Source organism: Protopterus annectens, chromosome 9.part0, assembly GCF_019279795.1.
Source record: "Protopterus annectens isolate FY-2018-M chromosome 9.part0, PAN1.0, whole genome shotgun sequence".
Classification (NCBI taxonomy): domain Eukaryota; kingdom Metazoa; phylum Chordata; order Ceratodontiformes; family Protopteridae; genus Protopterus; species Protopterus annectens.
This window is the reverse complement of record NC_056743.1, coordinates 1,812,675,666-1,812,695,141: the sequence shown is the minus strand read 5'-3', so window position 1 is coordinate 1,812,695,141 and position 19,476 is coordinate 1,812,675,666. Positions and strand designations below refer to the sequence as shown.

The window sequence follows — 19,476 nt, the reverse complement described above, 5'->3', positions numbered from 1 at the left end:
CCTGATCATTCAGAGGAGCCCCCTCGAAAGAGGAAATGCAAGAGGAAGCATGTTGACTCCCCTGAGTCTGTCACTTCGGATACTAACTTAGAGGATTCGGAAGGGTCCCCGAGGTCCCCCTCTGAAAATGTCTCCTTCTCAGACATCCTTGAGATGCTTAGGGAGAGGGGAACTGGACTACCCTTAACCCTTCTGAGGATGAGTCGGTATTTCTGGACGCGTTTAGTTCTCACCCCTCCACCTCCTGGGTGTCTCCGCCTTTCGATCCACTGATGGCTGTGGTGACTCGAAAGGCATGGTCAGCCCCAGACACAGTGGAACCAACTCCCCAAAGGCCCACGAAATTTATCACAGCACCACAAGACAAGCAATTTTTGACAAAGGGTGTCCCTGTTGATGCTATGGTGGTAGCAGCGGCCATGAAAAAGGAGTTGGCTGAGACTTCTTCATCTGTCCATCCCCCTAATAAGGAGTCTAGGACAATGGACAGATATGGGAAGCGGATGTTTTCCTCAGCGACCTTTTCCATGCGGTCGTTGAACTATTTGTGCCATTTTACCCGCCTTCAAAGGGATCTCCTTAAGGAACTAGGAGATACCCTTCAAGATCCATCAGCTGCGGGGGCCCAGGATAAGATTACCTCCCAGCTGGCGGCTCTTAATTCGATAGTGAACTCCTCCATGCGACTCAATTCTTATGCGGCCAATGGTGCAGGTAGGGCCGCAGGCACAGGTGTGGCCTTGAGAAGGCACGCTTGGATGCGGTTATGTAACTTTGCGGAACCTTTCAAGGCATCTTTCACCAATACCCCATTTGATGGTTCTGCTGTTTTTGGACCACAGGTGAATGATACCCTTACCAGGTGTGAGCAGGAAGGCAAGACTCTCTCTGCTGTGGGAGTCCGTTTTTCCACTCCTTCTAGACCATACCCCAAAGGTCAGAAAAGTGGGAATATGTGGTTCCGGAAACCCCAGGGAGCCGTGCCTGACACATGTGGTGACTTTCCCTCCAGGGGCAGAGGAGGGAACAACAATAGACGCCGCCCTCGAGGCAGAGGGGGTCCGCAAAATCAGGGCAGCAGAGATTCCTTCTCTGACAAGCCCTTGCAGCATCCCTGAGGGGCTGCCCGGCTGCCTGCCTTCGGAGGCAGTTGGGGGAAGATTATTGCTGTACCCAAAAGCCTGGCAAGACATAACTCAAGACAGATGGGTACAGTCTGTCATATCCGAAGGTTACAGTATTCCCTTCGTTCACACCCCCTTAAGGTCAAACAAATCCCTTCCAGATGTTCCACCCAGTCTAAGGGAACAAGCAGTGCAAGAGGTCTCAAAACTGCTACAAAAACGAGCCATCCAGCAAGTCCCAGCAGACCAGCAAGTATCCGGAATTTACTCAAGGTTCTTTTTGGTACCAAAAAAGACAGGGGACTGGAGACCCATTTTGGATCTCAGCAGACTAAACAGGTCTGTACAAAGAACGAAGTTCCGGATGGTCACGCTTCAATCCATTCTACCCTTTTTGGGTCAGGACAATTGGATGTGCTCCATAGATCTTCAAGATGCATACTACCATATCAAAATGGACAGGCGCTCCAGAGGATTCCTCTGCTTCCAGCTGGGAGCCAGTCATTATCAGTTCCGAGCTCTGCCCTTTGGTCTCACCGCAGCCCCCAGGGTGTTCACCAAATGTATGGCAGTAGTTACCTCTCACCTGAGACGGCAAGGATTCCAGGTGTTTCCCTATCTAGACGACTGGCTCCTTACTGCTACCACTAGGCATCAGCTGCTGTGAGCCAGGAACTACACCATCCAAACTTGCTCCAAGTTAAGTATCACAATAAATTTCGAAAAGTCTGCATTGTTGCCTTGTCAATCTATAACCTTTATAGGCGCAAGCTTAAGTACAAAAAAATGTCAGCGAGACTTCCATTACACAGAGTATTAGATATTCACCGACATGTACAGGTGTTATTAGAATGCAAGAAAATTCAGGCCAGATTCGTCCTAAAGACATTAGGTCTCATGGCAGCAGCGATCATACTGGTCCCCCTGGCTCGTTTTCATATGAGGGTTCTTCAGTGGTTGCTTTTCACCCAATGGTCCTTTCTTCAACTTCCAATGTCTCACATGATCATGATTACACAGACATGCAAAGACCAGCTTGTTTGGTGGATGGTTTCCCCATCAGTACCCCAGGGCAGACCATTTGTTCTTCCTCCTCCAGTAGCCACGGTGACCACGGATGCCTTCCTGATCGGGTGGGGGTCATTTTCAGGGCAGAACAGTCCAAGGCACCTGGCAACCCCACAAGTACCATCTGCATATCAATGTCTTGGAGATGAGAGCTGTGCTATTAGCATTGCAAGCTCTTTAGAACTCTCTTCCCACCGGGACCATTGCAATTCAGACAGACAATATGTTGGCAGTGTGGTACATCAACAAGCAGGGCGGAACCAAGTCCTACCCCCTATGTCGAGAAGCACTCAGACTTTGGCAGTGGGCGATCTCTTCCCAATGGTTTCTGATAGCAACACACATCCCTGGGAAGTCCAACGTTATAGCGGACAGGCTGAGCAGAGCAATCCTTATGCCTCACGAGTGGTCCCTCAATCAGACAGTGGCGGACCAAATCTTCCGCAAATGGGGTCAGACTTGCTGCGATCTTTTCGCCACCCCCTTCAACAGCAAGTGCAACAGTTTCTTTTCTCTCCTCCCTCTTCCCGGATACACCCCCAGAGACGCTCTAATTCACAGTTAGCCTCAGGGACTTCTTTATGTATTCCCTCCATTTCCCCTGATTCCCAAACTAATACAGAAAGCTACTGCGCTGGGATGCAAGATGATCCTCATTGCCCCCTACTGGCCTTGACAAATTTCCGTTCCTGCATCATCACCTTCTGGAGCAGCCCTGGACCCTGGACCCAGTGCCGGACCTCCTGATCCATCAATCGGGTGGGCTGCACCAATCCCTTCAGTCTCTCAACCTCACTGCTTGGGTGCTCCACTTCCAACCTTAGCCAGGCTTCCGAACATTTCCCAATCGGTGCGTGAAATCATCTTATCTTTGCATAAATCTACCACCAGAAAGACTTATGCTAGTAAGTGGAAATGTTTCTCTTGCTGGGCAGAGTCTAAAAATATAGATCCCTTTTCAACCCCTGTCCACCACGTTTTAGATTTCTTAGCGGAACTTTTTTCAGGCTGGGTCCTTTTCTGCTACCATTAGAGTTCAGTTAGCTGCAATTTCAAATTTTCATACAGGCCTATCTGAAACTAGTATTATGTCCCATAAGCTTTGCAAAGCTTTTCTTAAAGGGACTACTTTGCTCAGGCCCCCAGTAAGAGATCCCCCACCTCCGTGGGATCTGAATTTGATCTTAGCTTCCCTAATATTGCCCTCCTTTGAACCCGCAGCTTCATGTTCCTTGAAGTTTCTTTCTTGGAAAACCCTCTTTCTGGTGGCAATTACTTCAGCTAGAAGAGTTTCTGAACTCCAGGCCCTTTGTGTTCGCCCTCCTTATTTAGTTTTCCATAATGACAGAGTCTCGCTCAGGACTAATCTCTCCTTCCTTTCTAAGGTACCTTCTGAGAGTAATCTGAATCAGTCCATTGATCTTCTGGTCTTTTTTCCAAATTATTCTAACAAAGCTGAACATATATTACATCAGTTGGATGTTCATAGACAATTACATTTCTACTTGCATAGGACTAAACAAATTAGAAAATCAGACCAGCTCTTCCTGCCCTATGCTGAAGGTAAACAAGGTCTACCAGTGTCTAAAGTAACTCTATCTAGGTGGTTGACTTCTATTATTACCTTGATTTATCAATTGAGGAACAAGCTGCTCCCTGCTAAACCAAAAGGCTACTCTACTAGGGCTTTAGCTAGTTCTGTAGCTTTTCAGGCAAGATTACCAATGGAAGCCATTTGTGCGGCAGCTACATGGGCCACCCCCCATACATTCATTTTTCATTATAAGCTGGATGTGGCCTCTAGGAGCAGAGCTGATTTTGGTTCCACTGTGCTGAAGAGTCTGTTCCGATGAGCCACCCAGGACTGAGGTGCTAGGGACGCTGTCCCAACCAGCAAGAATGAAGGAGAGATAGACAACTTAACATTAAGAAGTTATGTACCTACCATAACGTTCCATGTTAGTTGTCTTCTTCTCGCCTTCTTTCTTGCGTCCCACCCTCCATCCCCCTATCCTAATTGACCGAGAAGAGTTTCCTTTTGAGTTCCTTTTCGCTGGCTGAGTCTTATCTGGTTTGTTCCCTCAACCTTTTAGCTCTGTAGCTAAAGCTATGCTGTTAGGACAGGTGTCCTTATGTTTGTCTGTAGTTAGGTCTACCAAATGAGATCTGGGGATCTAGCACCAGGCATTGTGGGATATGGGGAGGCCTCGAGCCAGTAAATAGCTCTCGAGCTTTTAGAAGATGGCCGAGTCGCCCAACCAGCAAGAAAGAAGGCGAGAAGAAGACAAATAACATGGAATGTTATGGTAGGTACATAACTTCTTATTTTCCACTATGCAAGATTGTCTTACTTTAATTAAAATAGTAATTCTACCTAAACTCTTGCTTTATATTCAGTCCATAATTCTAACCCCGTCCACATTTTTTTAAAGAAAATAAATGCTATTCTTCTTAAATTTCTATGGTATCCTAATAAACTAAGGATATATTTTGAATGGAACATAAAAAAATGGGAGGAAGGTGGTATAGGTTTTCCAAATATTGAAATATATGCCAAGATAAGTTATAATTAAAATTATAGTTCAGTAGCTTAATTCCTCAAATGATTTTACATGGAAATTAATCCATGAAAGAATTGTACTTGCTAGTAATAAATATACTGTAGAGACTCATACTCAAAATGTATTTAATAAATTTATTGCATCCTAAAAGATTATTGTATGAATGGTGATAATACATTTATTTCCATTCATGTTGTTAATTTTATCCTTTCCATATTTAAGAGATATATAAATACTAATTATAAGGCTAAGAATCTTGTTTCCTATAGCATTTATGTTTAGAAACATAATTTGAGTAAAATGTTAGACCTCAGTGATAATAGTTTAATCTTTTGGCATCAATTCCTAAATGGCAACAAACTGCATTTGACGGATTATCTGCTAGTTAAATATAGTTTAGGAAAAAACAATTGGATGTCTTTACAAATCTGTAAGGAATGTGTAAGCAATACAATAAAACTATCATTCGATTCACTTATGAAATCTGTTCAAAATATTTAAGACTTTTTATTCAATATTAATAGTAAATTAATAAACAATAAGTCATATTTATCTAGAATATATATCATTATTAGAATAGATTTTACTTTATTTGAACTGACATTTTGGAATTATTCTACAAAATTTAATAATGAACATTTTTCAGATGTAAATAAAAAATATTACTAAAATCTGCAGGTAAATTTACATTGTCACTTTATTGGGAGCTATCCACTTGGAAATATTTACATAGAGCTTTTATAACTCATCATAAGATTGCATTAATGTATATAAATTAATAAATATTAATTGCTGGAGATGTAGTGACTCATTAGAAATGGATTGGAATCATCACTTAAGCATTGTGGTCAGGCAGATGTACAATTACTATTTCTTTGATCTTACGTAATGGTACAATTCCAGACTTTATTCCAGCATAGCAAGTGCCATTTTATGGTCTATTTTAGCTATAGCAAAGATGCTAGTCACAAATAATTGAAAATGTACAACTACCCCATCATTTATAGAATTTATATATTTAGCTAAAAGTGTATGTAAAAAATGTTTACTGTTAAGGTGAAACCCCCAATGTCACACATCAGTATATATCTTAGAAAAAAAAGTGATTTACTTGAAAAGTATTAATAGTTTGATTATTTATAAGGCAGAGCTTATCGACTACTGTAAATAGTTATATATTTGTTATGTTTTAATATCTTTTTTTTCACTTATTGTTAAAATGTAATACAAAGTTTTAAAAAAAATAATTGTCCCCATAACCTTTTACTCTTTTACATTTCAAAAATGCATGTTCAGTAGGTTCTTCTCGTCAATGTAAATGTATTCTATCACTTTTCTTTTTAAATAGCATATTTCCTTTTATTGGCAATTTATCTATTAGCAGTCTCCACAAAAAATATTGACATTCTACTTTTTTATTACACCATTTGTTTCTTATTTCCTAGCTGTATTTTTCATCCTTTAGATTTTCCCATGGTTTTACATAGTAAAGTTTTATAATTACATTATTATACCATACTTTTCTTTTTTTATACCATCAGTTGTTTTTCCACAATATTTTTTCTTGGTAACATTTTATTTCTACATGTATACACTATTTTCTCTTTTACTCTTTTTTACCATACCCCCAAATTTATCATACTTCTATTTATACAGTTTTACTACTAATCTCATATAGTTTTCATTTATCCACTCTACACTTTGTAGAAATTCAGTGAAGCAGCTAATACCACTGGGTTAATTAACCATAAACTCCCAGCCTCTTTATTTACACAGAAAACATCTTTTTTACTTGGTTTAATCTAGAATCTCATATAAATGAAGAAAGTATCTGCAATAATTCCTTTTCAAATACTGTTGGCAACATAAATACACTTGCTAAGTATGCTGTTTTCCCATCAGTACTGACTTATCACATAAGCCTGTTTTATGAATGATAATGCATATGTTCTCCAGAAAAGACAGTTTTTTTTTTCTGTTGCTTTTTTCTCATTGAATTCTACTTACATCTTTATTCCGCAACTTTATATCTAACACAGAAATTTCATTCATTGTACAATATATCCCCCCTTTCTTTACTACATCACTCAAACTTTTACATTTCTCTTTATTTAATCTATATCACCTCTAGACATTTATTTGTGCAAGTTCTTACTTCTTTTATCCATTTTTTTTGTAATTATTATACTGTCAGCTGCAAATGTTAACAGGACTGGAATTATTAACCCTTCAGGTGTTATATACCCTGCCTCCTTCATTCTGTAATTTATTTCACATGCTATCACATTCATAACTAATGTAAAGTGGATACAGCTCATTGGGCACCCCTGTCTCACACAACTCTTCACCTATACTTCTTGGCTTAAACAGCTATTTACAAGTATTTTTAATTTATTATTGCTCTATGCTGGTATACATAAATTCGTAACTTTCTCACTTATATTACATTCTTTCATTATTACCTATAATATGTCATGTCCAATTGTATCAAATGCCATATTAAGGTCTCCTATCATGATTTTTGCTTCTCCTTTTCTATTAATAATAGCATTCAGAATTTCTCTATCATTAATAATTCTTGACAACATATCCCCTTTATAATATCTATATTATCTTCCATATTTTCCATTTTTAGTTTCAAATCTCCTTTGTATTATTTCATAAAGATCTTATAATCATTATTATTCAATACTATCAGTCTCTAGTTTTTAAATAGTCTTCTATCTTCCTTCTTCCATATAAATTTAAATATTCCACAGTATAATTCTTTATGCATAAAACATTCATTTAACCATTCACTCAAAATCTTTAAAAAATGTTTTGCTAATCCATTACATTTTTATACATTTCATACTCTATTCCATGTGGTCCTGCAGCTGAGTCTCTATGTACTTATCCTAATACTTTATCTAGCTCATGTAAAGAAATCTCTTTTTCCAACTCCTTATTCTCTTTTCCTGGTAACTTTTTTGCTTTCTGTGTTATTTTCACTGCCTTCTTTTTTCTTTAAACATTTCTTGCAAATATCATACTACACTATTCATAATCCTTCTCTGAGTTCTTCTGTTTTTCCTTTTAATTTCTTTTATATCTGTCATTAAACTACCATCTTCTTTTACTAATCTGTAACTCAATAGTTCTTATCTTTTTCCTTGTAAAAATATCTTTGCTTAAATAATTCTTGTATTTTTTCTGAGTTCTTTTGTATAATTATTTTTCTTTGTCAAAGTACTATCATTATGTTCTAAATCTTCCAATGCATTCTTATATGTTCTTTTACATTTTTCTTTCTTTACTTTTCTCACCTCATGTTGCCACCATAAAAAACATTTTTTTATTTTTTCCTTAAATATCATCCACCATTCAGACCAATTTTTTTATAAAGTGTTCTCAAAGTAATATGATCTTTCTATAACTGTATTACTAATATCTTTCCTTCTTCATTCCATTCTTTCTACTTTATCCTTTTTATTTCTTTGCTTATTTTTATATATTCCTTGTTTTCCTTTATCTCTAAGCATATTGCAAGATGATCAGAAAATACTATTTCAACTACCTCCCCTTCCCCTACAACTAAACCTTCTGATACTATGAAATAATCTGTTTCAGTTCTGTACATATCCCTTTTAAAACTCCATGAATTTGTGTCCTAAAGTTTTAACTTACCACATCTTATAACTTCTATTTTTCTTACATCATTCCCTTTCTTTTTACACCTGCCTATTAAATCACAAGTAAAGCCTCCTGTTATTATAATATTTATATTTATCATTAGTTAGTCTAAAATCTGTTGAAATAAGCTTTCCCTTTATAATTAGTATAAGTGTATAATGTTATACTTTTATATACTTTTTCTTTCCACTTTAAATCTAGAGTGGTTAACCTTCCCATTTTTGCTAAAGCTATATCAGATATCTTTACTGTATTTCTATGGAATATGGTTATTCCAGAATATCTGTCATTTCCCAAATTCAAGATTATCCTTCTTCGCCATAGTTTCTCTGTAATCTTTCTTCATGTCTTAAAAATCTTGTGGCTTCTAATATAATTATGTCTAAATCACATGTATTACAACACTCCAAAATCCCTATTCTTCTTACTATATTCTTAACAGTGTTCACATTTACCGAAAGCACTTTAGCATTTTAATTTTCACTTTTCCTCAGAATCATGGTTTCATACACTCATAATTAATTACTGGGTTAGCTGCCTTAATGGGCTATTCTAAGCCTAGCCAATGTCCCTCCCAAAGGTGAGAATCTAACAGTGAACTTTGTATCTATGAGTCAAAAACCTTAACCTTTCATACCAACCACAAGCCATTAGCTGTATATTATATATATATATATATATATATATATATATATATATATATATATATATATATATATATATATATATATATATATATATATACTTCACCCATTTTCTTTGCTTTCTTTTATACTTATTCCTTTATATTTTCTTTTTCTTTTACCCTTTTACCAGTAGAATTCATTTTTCTTTTACTGTCTCCCAATTTATGTCTTCTTCATCACTTACTTCAGAGCTTTCTTCTATGTCATCTTTATTATTCTTTCTCATCTAATTTTTCTTCTATTTCTACTACTTCTAACATTTATTCTCTTTGTTCATTTTCTTCTCTTTCTTTTTGTTTTTCCTTCCTTTCATTTTTACAGTCCATCCGTAAATGTCCAATTGTATTACATTTATAACATTTCAATTCACTTTTTTGCATCATGTCACATTACCTCACACATATATTATTTTATTTTATCACAGTTACTTGTCAAATGTCTTTCTTTTCCAAATAAAAAACAAGCAAAAAAGTTTTAGGTTGTCCCCAATATTTTACAACACCCCTATTTCCCTCTACATTTATCATACTTTGTAAGTGTGTAATTTTTTCTCTTTCTATTTTTAACACAATATTACAATCACATTCCAGTCCGTAACCCCCTTTTATTATAAACATTTGCAATGTGAAGTACTTCTTTATGTAAGTTTTCAAATGTCCTTTCACATTCTGCCTTTCCACTTTTTTTCAAAATTGCACAAGTTTTCTTTTTTGTTTCCCTGTTAAATGCATTTATCACGTAAAGATTGTATGCATTACAGTCTTTCTTTTTTTCATATTTTCCAAGAAAATTTCCCATTGTAAAAACAGTCAAATATAATGTCACAAAATGTGTCTTTCTTAGTAAGAATAAATGCTTTTACCGCATATGCTTTTCACAGCAAAGGAACTATTAAATTGTTCCACACTTCATACCTTTTCATTTCTTTGCCTTCTTTACTTTGAATCCTTACCATGTACTTCTGCTTTTCATTCTCTCCTGCATTTGTTTTCTATCTGCTACCTCCATTTTGCCTTATTTTACTTTTTCTACATATGTTTTCTTTTCCGTCTCACCACTGTTTTTCAGGATTGTTTCTGCATCCTCCTTTTGTATTTTGAACATAATGTCAACATAATGTTCCCCAAGGAAACATCTCATTAATTGTTCTGTCTCACACTGCATCACCATTTCTTTGAGTAAATCATCTGCAACCCTCCTGACCAGAAGGTTATAATTATAGATCCATCATTTGCAGGCTCATCTCCATCAGACATATTTCTTTGAAACATTTCCTCAGAATCCTGCACACATTCTCTGGTCTTGATATTTGCCTTCTCTTCCATTTCTCTCAATGGAAACAGAAAGTGTTCATGGGTCCCACTTGCAACTGTGATGACTAGGGGAAGTTCCCTGATGTCCTGGCCAAACTTCCTTAGCAGTTGAAATATCATGGTGGGTCCCCCCGAAAAGAGGCTACTAGCCTAGTTAAACTAATATGGTTAACAAAGGATAAATAAACCTAGTTTTCTTTTTCAAAACAAGTTAGAAAGAATTCTTCTCTCTTTCTCTCTCTCTCTGTCTCTCTCTCTCTGTCTCTTTAGATGGTACTGGACAGTTCAAGTTTATATTTACAAAAAAGACAAAAGACGAGAACTTTTGACAAATTGTTTGTGTCACTTGCTGGAAAGGAAACAGATTTATGTATATTTGAGCAATCTATTTCCAAATGGATCTGCTGTGCAGTTCAGTTTTGTTATACAAATTATGGCAAGCAGCTACCATGAATAGTTAAAACCCACTCTAACAAAGCAGTAGCTTCTTCAAGGGCTTTCATGCAATGATGTGCTGTAACACCATACTTGATGTAGCCACTAATTCCTCAGTTCACACTTTTCCTTAATGTTACAAACTGGATATTCAGTGTAAATCAAAAAGTGCATTGCAGGATGAAATGACTGAGTTGCCTTCACAAAGGATAGCTAGGTACCCTGCTGGGAACCCTTCACATTCATCATCATCATCTTTCGGCTTTTCCTGTTAGGGGTCGCCACAGCGGATCATCTGTTTCCATTTCTTCCTGTCCTCTGCATCTTGCTCTGTCACACCAACCACCTGCATGTCCTCTCTCACCACATCCATTAACCTTATCTTAGGCCTTCCTCTTTTTCTGTTACCTGGTCGCTTCATCCTTAGCATCTTTTTCCCAATATACTCTTCACATTACTGAATTGTTTTATGACTTTTGAAGTTTGTTCATGCCATCAATGACAGAAAAATGCCTCTGTGGTAGACACATACCATATAAGGATAAGCATGCCCAGCATCTTTTCTGTTTAGTTCCCAACCATAACACCAAAGACAGCTCTATCTGTCAGACATTTGCTCTAAAACCCCTCAGAAGCAAATTGTCTTTGTTAAAAATGTACTTATAAAACAAATGCTTACAGGCTTTGGCACATGCCAATATGCAGTTTGAAGCTCCTTCCTTAGGTACTGTTGCAGTCCAAAAATAAAACAAAGAAACAGAATGATGACACTTTGTTTGCTTCATTCTCCCAGTTGGAATCAGACATCTCTACTGAGAGTATAGACAAGCCCACAGACTGTCCATCTCTGGGTCTGTTCTCACTGTCATGACCTCTTTGGTGGCCAAGATGGAGCAACCTTCAGGTACATCCTGTCTGACCAGTCAGATTGCCATCAAGGTCACAAAGGGAGAGCCCAGGGTTGTGATCATGTGACTGGATGTTGTTCCTCAAATATTGTTAAATGAGGATGTCCCAGGTTCCCTTATGGAGGTATGCCTCCTGCTATACCTGGACCCAGAGATCCTCAAGAAGAATGTCAAGACTTTTCCCAGAGACTATTTAAAGCCATTATGACTTTAAAACCTCCTCAGTTCTTTGCCTGTACACTTTCCGCCCTTCGGTGAAGGAAGGGGAATACTTCTGAGAAAGACTCTTCCTCAGAATCAGAGTCTGATCCTCTAGACTACTCATCTCTGCTGCACTCCTCTTATCATTTTGAGTCTATACCTGAAGATACTTTCTTCTCAAACTCACCCCAAGATAAACTTTCTTTAGGGGACACCATCCAAAAAAGAATGCAATATTTTAACTGGGAGTGTGAACAACTCTCTGAATCTCACAAGAGGTACTTCAGTTACTGTACATGGATGTCAATAAGCCTTCTGCTGTCCTTCCTGTTTTCTCTACATTGAGGACACCTTTCTTTCTGCTTCTGTACCTCCAGAGTCTCAGCCCCCTTTACCAAAAAAAGTTTGACAGGTATTATAAAGACCTCACAGTCACAAATATCTGTAGAAGAAGCCTATGCCTGACCCTGCAATTATTTCTACAGACTCAGACAAGCCATTCTTTTTTTTTCATCCTCAAATGCCTTTCCAAAAACTGTGGATAGTAGGACAATAGGCAGATATTGAAAAAAATTATACTATAGCTACATTAGTTTCCCATGGTATTGATAATCAGATCATATGATAAGGGTACAAGTTATCCATTTTTGCCAATATATCCAAGCTTATTTCTAATCTCCCAGACAGTGACTCTAGAGCTGTACTTCAGAATTTGATTTCCTCTGCTTCTCAGGCTACACATCATTAAGTTTGCATATGGTATTGCAGATGTTTCCGGGTCTGTTCTAATTTTTTTCCTGACTCAGAGTGCAGCCATGTCCTGAGGGTATCAAATCCAAGCTTTCTCAAAATTCTACCTGCCTTTTATATTTTTTATTTTAGGGTTCTGACCTTTCCTTATGAAGTTATTCTAGTGTACTTCTTATTTGTTATCAGTGCTGAATGCTGCACGGACATCTGCACCTCTTATACTAGCAGACTGGCATGTATCTATTGGTGAAAGGTCCTGAGGTTTACAAGGCTGGACAACAGTTGGATAGGACCTTTACTTGGAAAATCCATGATGTCAAAAATACTGCAACTGTGATATGTTCAAACATCTGCTATTGTAGTATGTCACCTACGTAATTGCACTTTGTATTGCACTTTAATGTAAAGGAATATTTCATATCCTATGATTAATTAAAATGGGGGGGGTTGTGACTCATTCTGGCAAAGTGCTGTTCTTAGTGCTTCATTAGCAGCAAAGTGAGTTATTGTACGCATAAACTTTATATTCTGTGTGCTGTATAAACAACTGGCACATGTATACCTACAGTTTAGGGAAATTCTGCTGATATGTTTATCATATATCAGGAACAGCAATAAAATATTGGAAGTCTTCTTTTATAATATTAATTCCAGTATTATAATATATTGCCTGCAAACTAACCAATGGAAAATATGTGTACTTGCTGTGTTACCTTTTATATTCAGTACCCGTGGTTTCTTAAGGCAAGTAATTTTATACCTGTTTCAGAAATGTGAAATTAGTAAACGTTAAATACACCTTTTACAGTACTGCAGTGCACAAAATAACCTTGCTTCATGGAGTAATGTGTACTTCTCTCTCATTTTTGTTTCCTAATAGCTATATTTTTAAAAAGCAGGTTGATGGTCGCGCCTTAGCACTGTTTGGGGTTAAGAGAGATGGACAACGGAGAAACATTCCTACATCTTTTCAAAGAATTGATGTAAGCATTTTTGTATTTCAGTATTCTTAGCCAAAAGCACAGAAAGTGGTAAAATAGACTGATGACAGGCATTTCCAAACACATTTAGAAAACTACATTGAGCCTGTTCTCAGAATTAAAAGAAAGACAGCCATAATTCACCAACTGCAATATTTAGAACTAAGAACAATATTTATTCAGACTCAAAGGAAGAGATTCAGAAATAATGATCTGCAATAGTGCAGTTAACTCAACATATGCACAAAAAAACCCAAAGTGTGCAAGATACATTGATGTTTATCATAGGTATCACTGCTGCAGTAGCCTTAGCTATGTTGGTTATATACTCATAAGGCTGTAACAGCTGGCCAGCTTCCAAAGCTTCAGGGCACCTTCCACATGCCCAAACTGTCAGGCAGCTAAAGCTGAGCTGACTAAAAGACAGATCTGGGCTCCAAGCCCTTCAGACCTTTCCTGCCACCAGACTACTCAAGTACAGGCTTCAGAGGATTAACAGTTAGCTTGTGCTCTTCCATTGCTTGGCAGATAAGTTCCCTTTGAGAAAAAACTTCCACATTTAAAAAAAATGTTTTATTGCACTTTCCTGTTTAGAAAAGTTAATTTTAAATTAGAAGTTTGTGTTTTAATGGACTGTCGTGATACTTAACTGTACTTTTAAGATGGGAATGCACTTTATTCCTGTCAGTTTTAAAAATTGTTTAAAGTAATTGAAAACCATTTTTTGTGGAGAAACAGTGTTTTTTTTTACTTTTTGCGGATTTTTTAAAGTGCTTTTTATTAAAAAAGTGATTTTTAAAAACTTTAAAATTTTACTTGTGCTTGCTGCTTGTTTTTCCCATGAAAGAGGCACCATTTTCAGCTTGACCATAGAACAAACTACTGGTCCCGTGTCAGTCCTTCTTCGAGCCACAAAAAGAAAAAGTTAATCAAACAGCCTTTGTCAGCATAGAAGGCTAGCAATTTGCCTCAGTTGCAGGTGGGTGACTCTGCTGTGGTTAGATCTTACCATCTTTTACCCCAAATTCCTCTGATATAACACCTGCAGCCACTATGGACCAGAGGTTAGCCATTTCCTCTAAAACTGTTGGGGTTCCCTTAATGAGCAAGGGAGAGCCACTCTTGTTGGTTCTTGGTTTGTTTAGTCAGATTGTTGTGCTCATCCCTGGGGAAGCTGTTGCCATTAATAATGCTCTTGGTCCCATTTTCCGTGACAAAGAAAAAAAAAAAAGCAGAAAATTGACCATGTTTCTAATCCTCCACAAATTTCCTAAGACAGGAGTAGTCTACTGTGTTTGACTCACAGTTTAATTCAGGCTATTGTTCCTTCTTGTGAGTTAGTTTTCATAGGTTCATAAGTTCATAAGTGTGCACTCGGCTAATGGCCCTGGAGCCTTTACAAGCCTAGCCCATAGAAGTGCCCTGGCATTGTGCCGCCCCTATGTTAGTTCCCAGTGCCTCTATCAAGTAGAGCCGCTGGAGTGATCCCCGGGGTGAACTTTCTATTTCCCATCCACTCATCAAGATTTCTCTTGAAGAGGGCCAGTGAGGTGCTCTGCTTGACATATATGGGAAGTCTATTCCAGAGCATGGGCAGTCTCTGAGTTATGAACCTGTCCCTTCAGCATGTTCTGTTGATTGTGGTAATGAGATTGAGGTCTCTGGAGCATGTGTTGAGGAGGTATTGGGATTTCTTTAGATGTAGCATTTCTAGCAGAGCTGGGTCAACATGACTTTGTTAGTCAAGCAGGGATTGCCTCTTAGTAGACAATATGAGACAGAGAATAGCTGGAGTTTTTTGAGTCTGTCCATGTAGGACATGTGTTTAAGGCCTATGATCCTCTTCGTGAGGTACTTTTGTGACCTTTCCAGCTGTTGCATGTGTGTAGTGAGGTACATGCCAAATGTGGCATTGTACTCAATGACTGGCCTAATGAGGGAAGAGTAGAGAGAAGTGATAACGTCTTTCTTCCTGGATGCAGAACCCTTGGTAATGAAATGTGCTACATAGAAGGACTTTCTGACCACAGTGACATTGTGGTGATCGAAGGAGAGGTTGCTGTCAACCTGTGTCCCCAGATCTCTTATAACATCTTCAGTGTTCAGTGGGCTCCCATCGATGTGGTAATTAATGGGAACTGAGTTTTTCCCAAAGGGGATGACAATGCATTTTTTGGCATTAAGCTTAAGGCCATGGTTTAGACACCAGTGATTGGTCTCAGTGAGGCCTTTCTCTAGGACATCTACATCACATGAGGAGTTAATAATGGGTCCCAGCTTGCATTCGTCTGTGAACTTGGTCAGCCAGAGTCCATCCGTGTTGGCCTGGATGCCTAAGAAGTAGATGCCAAACCAGAGAGGACCTAGGACCGATTCCTGTGGAACTCCACTCGTGACTGGTCAGCAGTCTGATTTGGAGTCCACTACTTTCACACTGTGGGTTCTATCTGTGAGCCAATTTGCAACCCACCTAGTGATATAGGGGTTGATGCCTAGTTTGGTGAGTTTATCAATAATTCATGAGTGGGGAATGGTATCAAAGGCCTTGGCCAGATTGAGGTAGGCTGTATGAACTGCCTTGCCCTCATCGACAACTCTGGTGACTGACTCAAAGAAGTTAACCAGGTTGAGCAGGCATGATCTAACTTTCACAAAACCAAATTGCATGGGATCTAGAGTTTGGAGATTCCCTATATCCTTGTTAATTTGGCCCATGATGCTGTGCTCCATAGCCTTACATATCAGACTCGTCAGGCTAATGGGGCGGTAATTCCCAGGGTCTGTCGTCACTTCCCCTTTATGGACAGGGATGACTGTAGCAGTGCACCATTCGGTAAGGACAAAGCCTGAGGTGAGGCTGTGATTGAACAGGGCACACAGATGTGGTGCCAGTTTACTTTATAGTTCATGTAGAACACATTCATGGATATTGTCAGGTCCTGTGGAAGCTGTATTCTTGGCCTTGGACAATGTAGCTTTGACCTATCCTGCAGTAATGGTGGGTGCCTGGCATTCATCTGGTATTGTGATTGGTCCTTTGGGAGGTTTAAGGTTGGCACTGAATCTGTCGGCCAGTATGTTGGCAATATCTGTTGGCTCACTATAGGAAGGACCATTGTGCAGTAACTCAGGGCAAACCTGGGTATTGCCGTGGAGATTATTGATATCACTATAGAAGTGTTTGTGGTTCTTTTTAGTGTCTGCCATAATTCTGCCTTCATAGCTGGCTTTAGAAGTTTTGATGAGGGATCTCAACTTTTTATTGAGACTAATAAGGGAGTTTTTCCAGTCTTGGAACTTCACCTTTTTCTGCAACAGTTTTTTCCTCCTGTTGTAGAGTTTATTAATGGCAGGGGACTACCAGATTGTCTTCCTTTTTTTGGAGGAGAGCATCTTGGTTCTGTTGGGTATGGCTAGTTCCATGCATTTATGTACGTATTCGTACCGTGCGTTAGTGTATGATCCGGCAGTCATGCAGCTATTTTCCATTAACATGGGTGCCATGAAGTTAGTCACCTCTGTTTTTAGGAGCCCAAAGTTAGCTTTGGAGAAGTTTTTCATGGTAGTTACCTTAGTGGGGAGTATGGGTGAGATATGGATTTTCATGGTGATTAGTTTCTGGTTGGATCTAACCAGGGAGGAATTGACTACTGGTGTAGAGCAACAGTTGCTTATGTTAGTAATAACCAGGTCAAGGATGTTGCTTCCTCTAGTGGGGATAATAATGAGGTGGTGCAGGGCATTGGAATGGATGAATTCCAGGAACCGTTGGGCCATTGTATTGGTGCATGAGTAGTTTTTCCAGTTGAAGGAAGGATAGTTGAAGTCACCTAGTATGAGTGAGAGTCTTGGGACATGGTTGGGGACCTATAACAGGCTAAGACCTGAATTGCCGTCTTACCCTATGTTATTTGTACCTGAAGTATTTCAGATGTGTTATGCTGGGCTACTAGTCTGGAGGTGTGCATATCCTTTATGAATATGGAGACACCACCGCCGTTGGAGCTTCAGTCCATGTTCTGGGGCCGAAAGGTGTGGAATGAGTTATAGCCTGGTAGCGCAGGGGTACTTTCTGCTGCTTTAAACCAGGTCTCCATTACAGCACAAATGTCACTGTACCCCATTCTGAGGAGTGATTCAAGCAAGTGCATCTTGAGATTTAGACTTCTAGCACTGAGCAGCATGATCCTCAGATTTCATTTATTTATAGCTGTTACGGTGGTAATTTAGTCTTTGGAACATCGCCTAAAAAGGCACTATAGGGGTGGCAAGAGCCTTAGCCAGTATCCAGAAACCCAGGGGTGACAGATGCAGGCCATCTCTGGCAAAGCATTGAGATCTGTCAATCATGTCATCCCAAGCAGACAGATACTGTATCTCCTTATTATGACACCAGAAACTTGTTGTTGAAGTCAATCATTTTCTTCTTATACTGCGGTATCATTGTGGATGACGGTAGGATGCTGCTCAGGGCTAGAGTCATAATTGCCTGGGCCACATAATCTGAGAGCTATTCCATGTCTCTTTTCATGTAGTCCAGGGAGGTGCGTCTCAGATCACACACCCACACCCACATGGACAGAGACAACGTCATACTTGTACTTGTTGTGGATTGACCTGAGTCCATGTGTTATGTGCTGGATTCTGGCACCTAACAGACAGCTGACTGTCACCTTTTCCTTATTCAACCTAATGAATGGGACATCAGTGTGCCTCACTATCGAGTCACCTGTGGTTAGTGCATTGGGCAAGCTGTTTTGCCTTAAGGGCTTAAGTTGAGGGGCAGACTGTGTAGGTGAGCTATATGTCTTGTAATTTGTGCTGTGTTGTGGAGGTTGAGTACATTTCTGCCTTGGAGGTCTCTGCTGATTGGGTAGATTTATGTTGGTAAAAGAAAGAGGGAAATCTCTTTTCCTGAAGAGATTCAATCTGAATATGGACAGGAAGATGATGGGACAGATATATGGTTTTCTCCTCAGTTTTCTGATTCAGACTCAGAGAACAGCTCAGTTTCTGATCCTTTCTTTGGAAATTTCTGTTTCCTGAGACTATTTCCAGAATGTGTCAGTGTTATCAGTCTGTCAGAAAATACTGTCAGCTGTTAAAGAAGGGATTTCCAGAACCTTCATATATTCTGCTGCTTCTGTCAGCTTTGGAGGATGTGGGTGTCACTGCCTGCAATTTTCCTGATAGTCAGTTTGCTACCCCTAAAACAGCAGATAGAATATACAAACTTCCTCAGTCTTTTAAGTTATATACACTCTTCCCAAACCTGTCCCAGCAGCTGTAGCTTTAGTTAATCCTGCTGCTGCCAATCCTTATCTTTCTGACAAGGATAGGAAGATTATTGATATGGGAAAAAGAGTATACTGCTTTAGCTTTGATTTTCAGAATTTTGAGTTGTTAGGCTCATATGTTAAAGTTTATTCTGAGTAATTACAAAATTATGAAGAATGTTTTATCCACAGTTTCTCCTTGTGATAAAAAACCTGCTTTAAATAATTTAGTTTCTTCCACCATGCAAGTCACTACTCATGGCTATTAGTACTGTTTTGAGAATGTTTCATTTATTTTTTGGCTCCTATGTTGCAGAGGTTATCAAAAAGTGTAATGAAAGGGGTAAGATTATTCAGGGACTCTCTTAAGATTTTTAAGCCCTCCTTTTTCAGATTTTCTAGGGGATTCTCTAACCCCTCATCCAGTTTGGGCAAAAAACAAAATAAACAGTGTCAGGAAAATGCTGGTAAACAGACATTTAGGAAGAAATTGCGATGGCGG

General features: G+C 38.7%; 1 protein-coding gene across 1 annotated transcript in view; it reads left to right on the top strand.

Moving 5' to 3' along the window:
- The window catches only part of LOC122812280 (venom factor-like), a 2,973,268-nt gene that overhangs the window by 659,298 nt on the left and 2,294,494 nt on the right, over window positions 1–19,476 (top strand). The window contains exon 8 of the mRNA XM_044084681.1: window positions 13,599–13,701. Coding sequence (XP_043940616.1) covers window positions 13,599–13,701 — 103 coding nt within the window. The remainder of the gene's footprint in view (window positions 1–13,598; window positions 13,702–19,476) is intronic.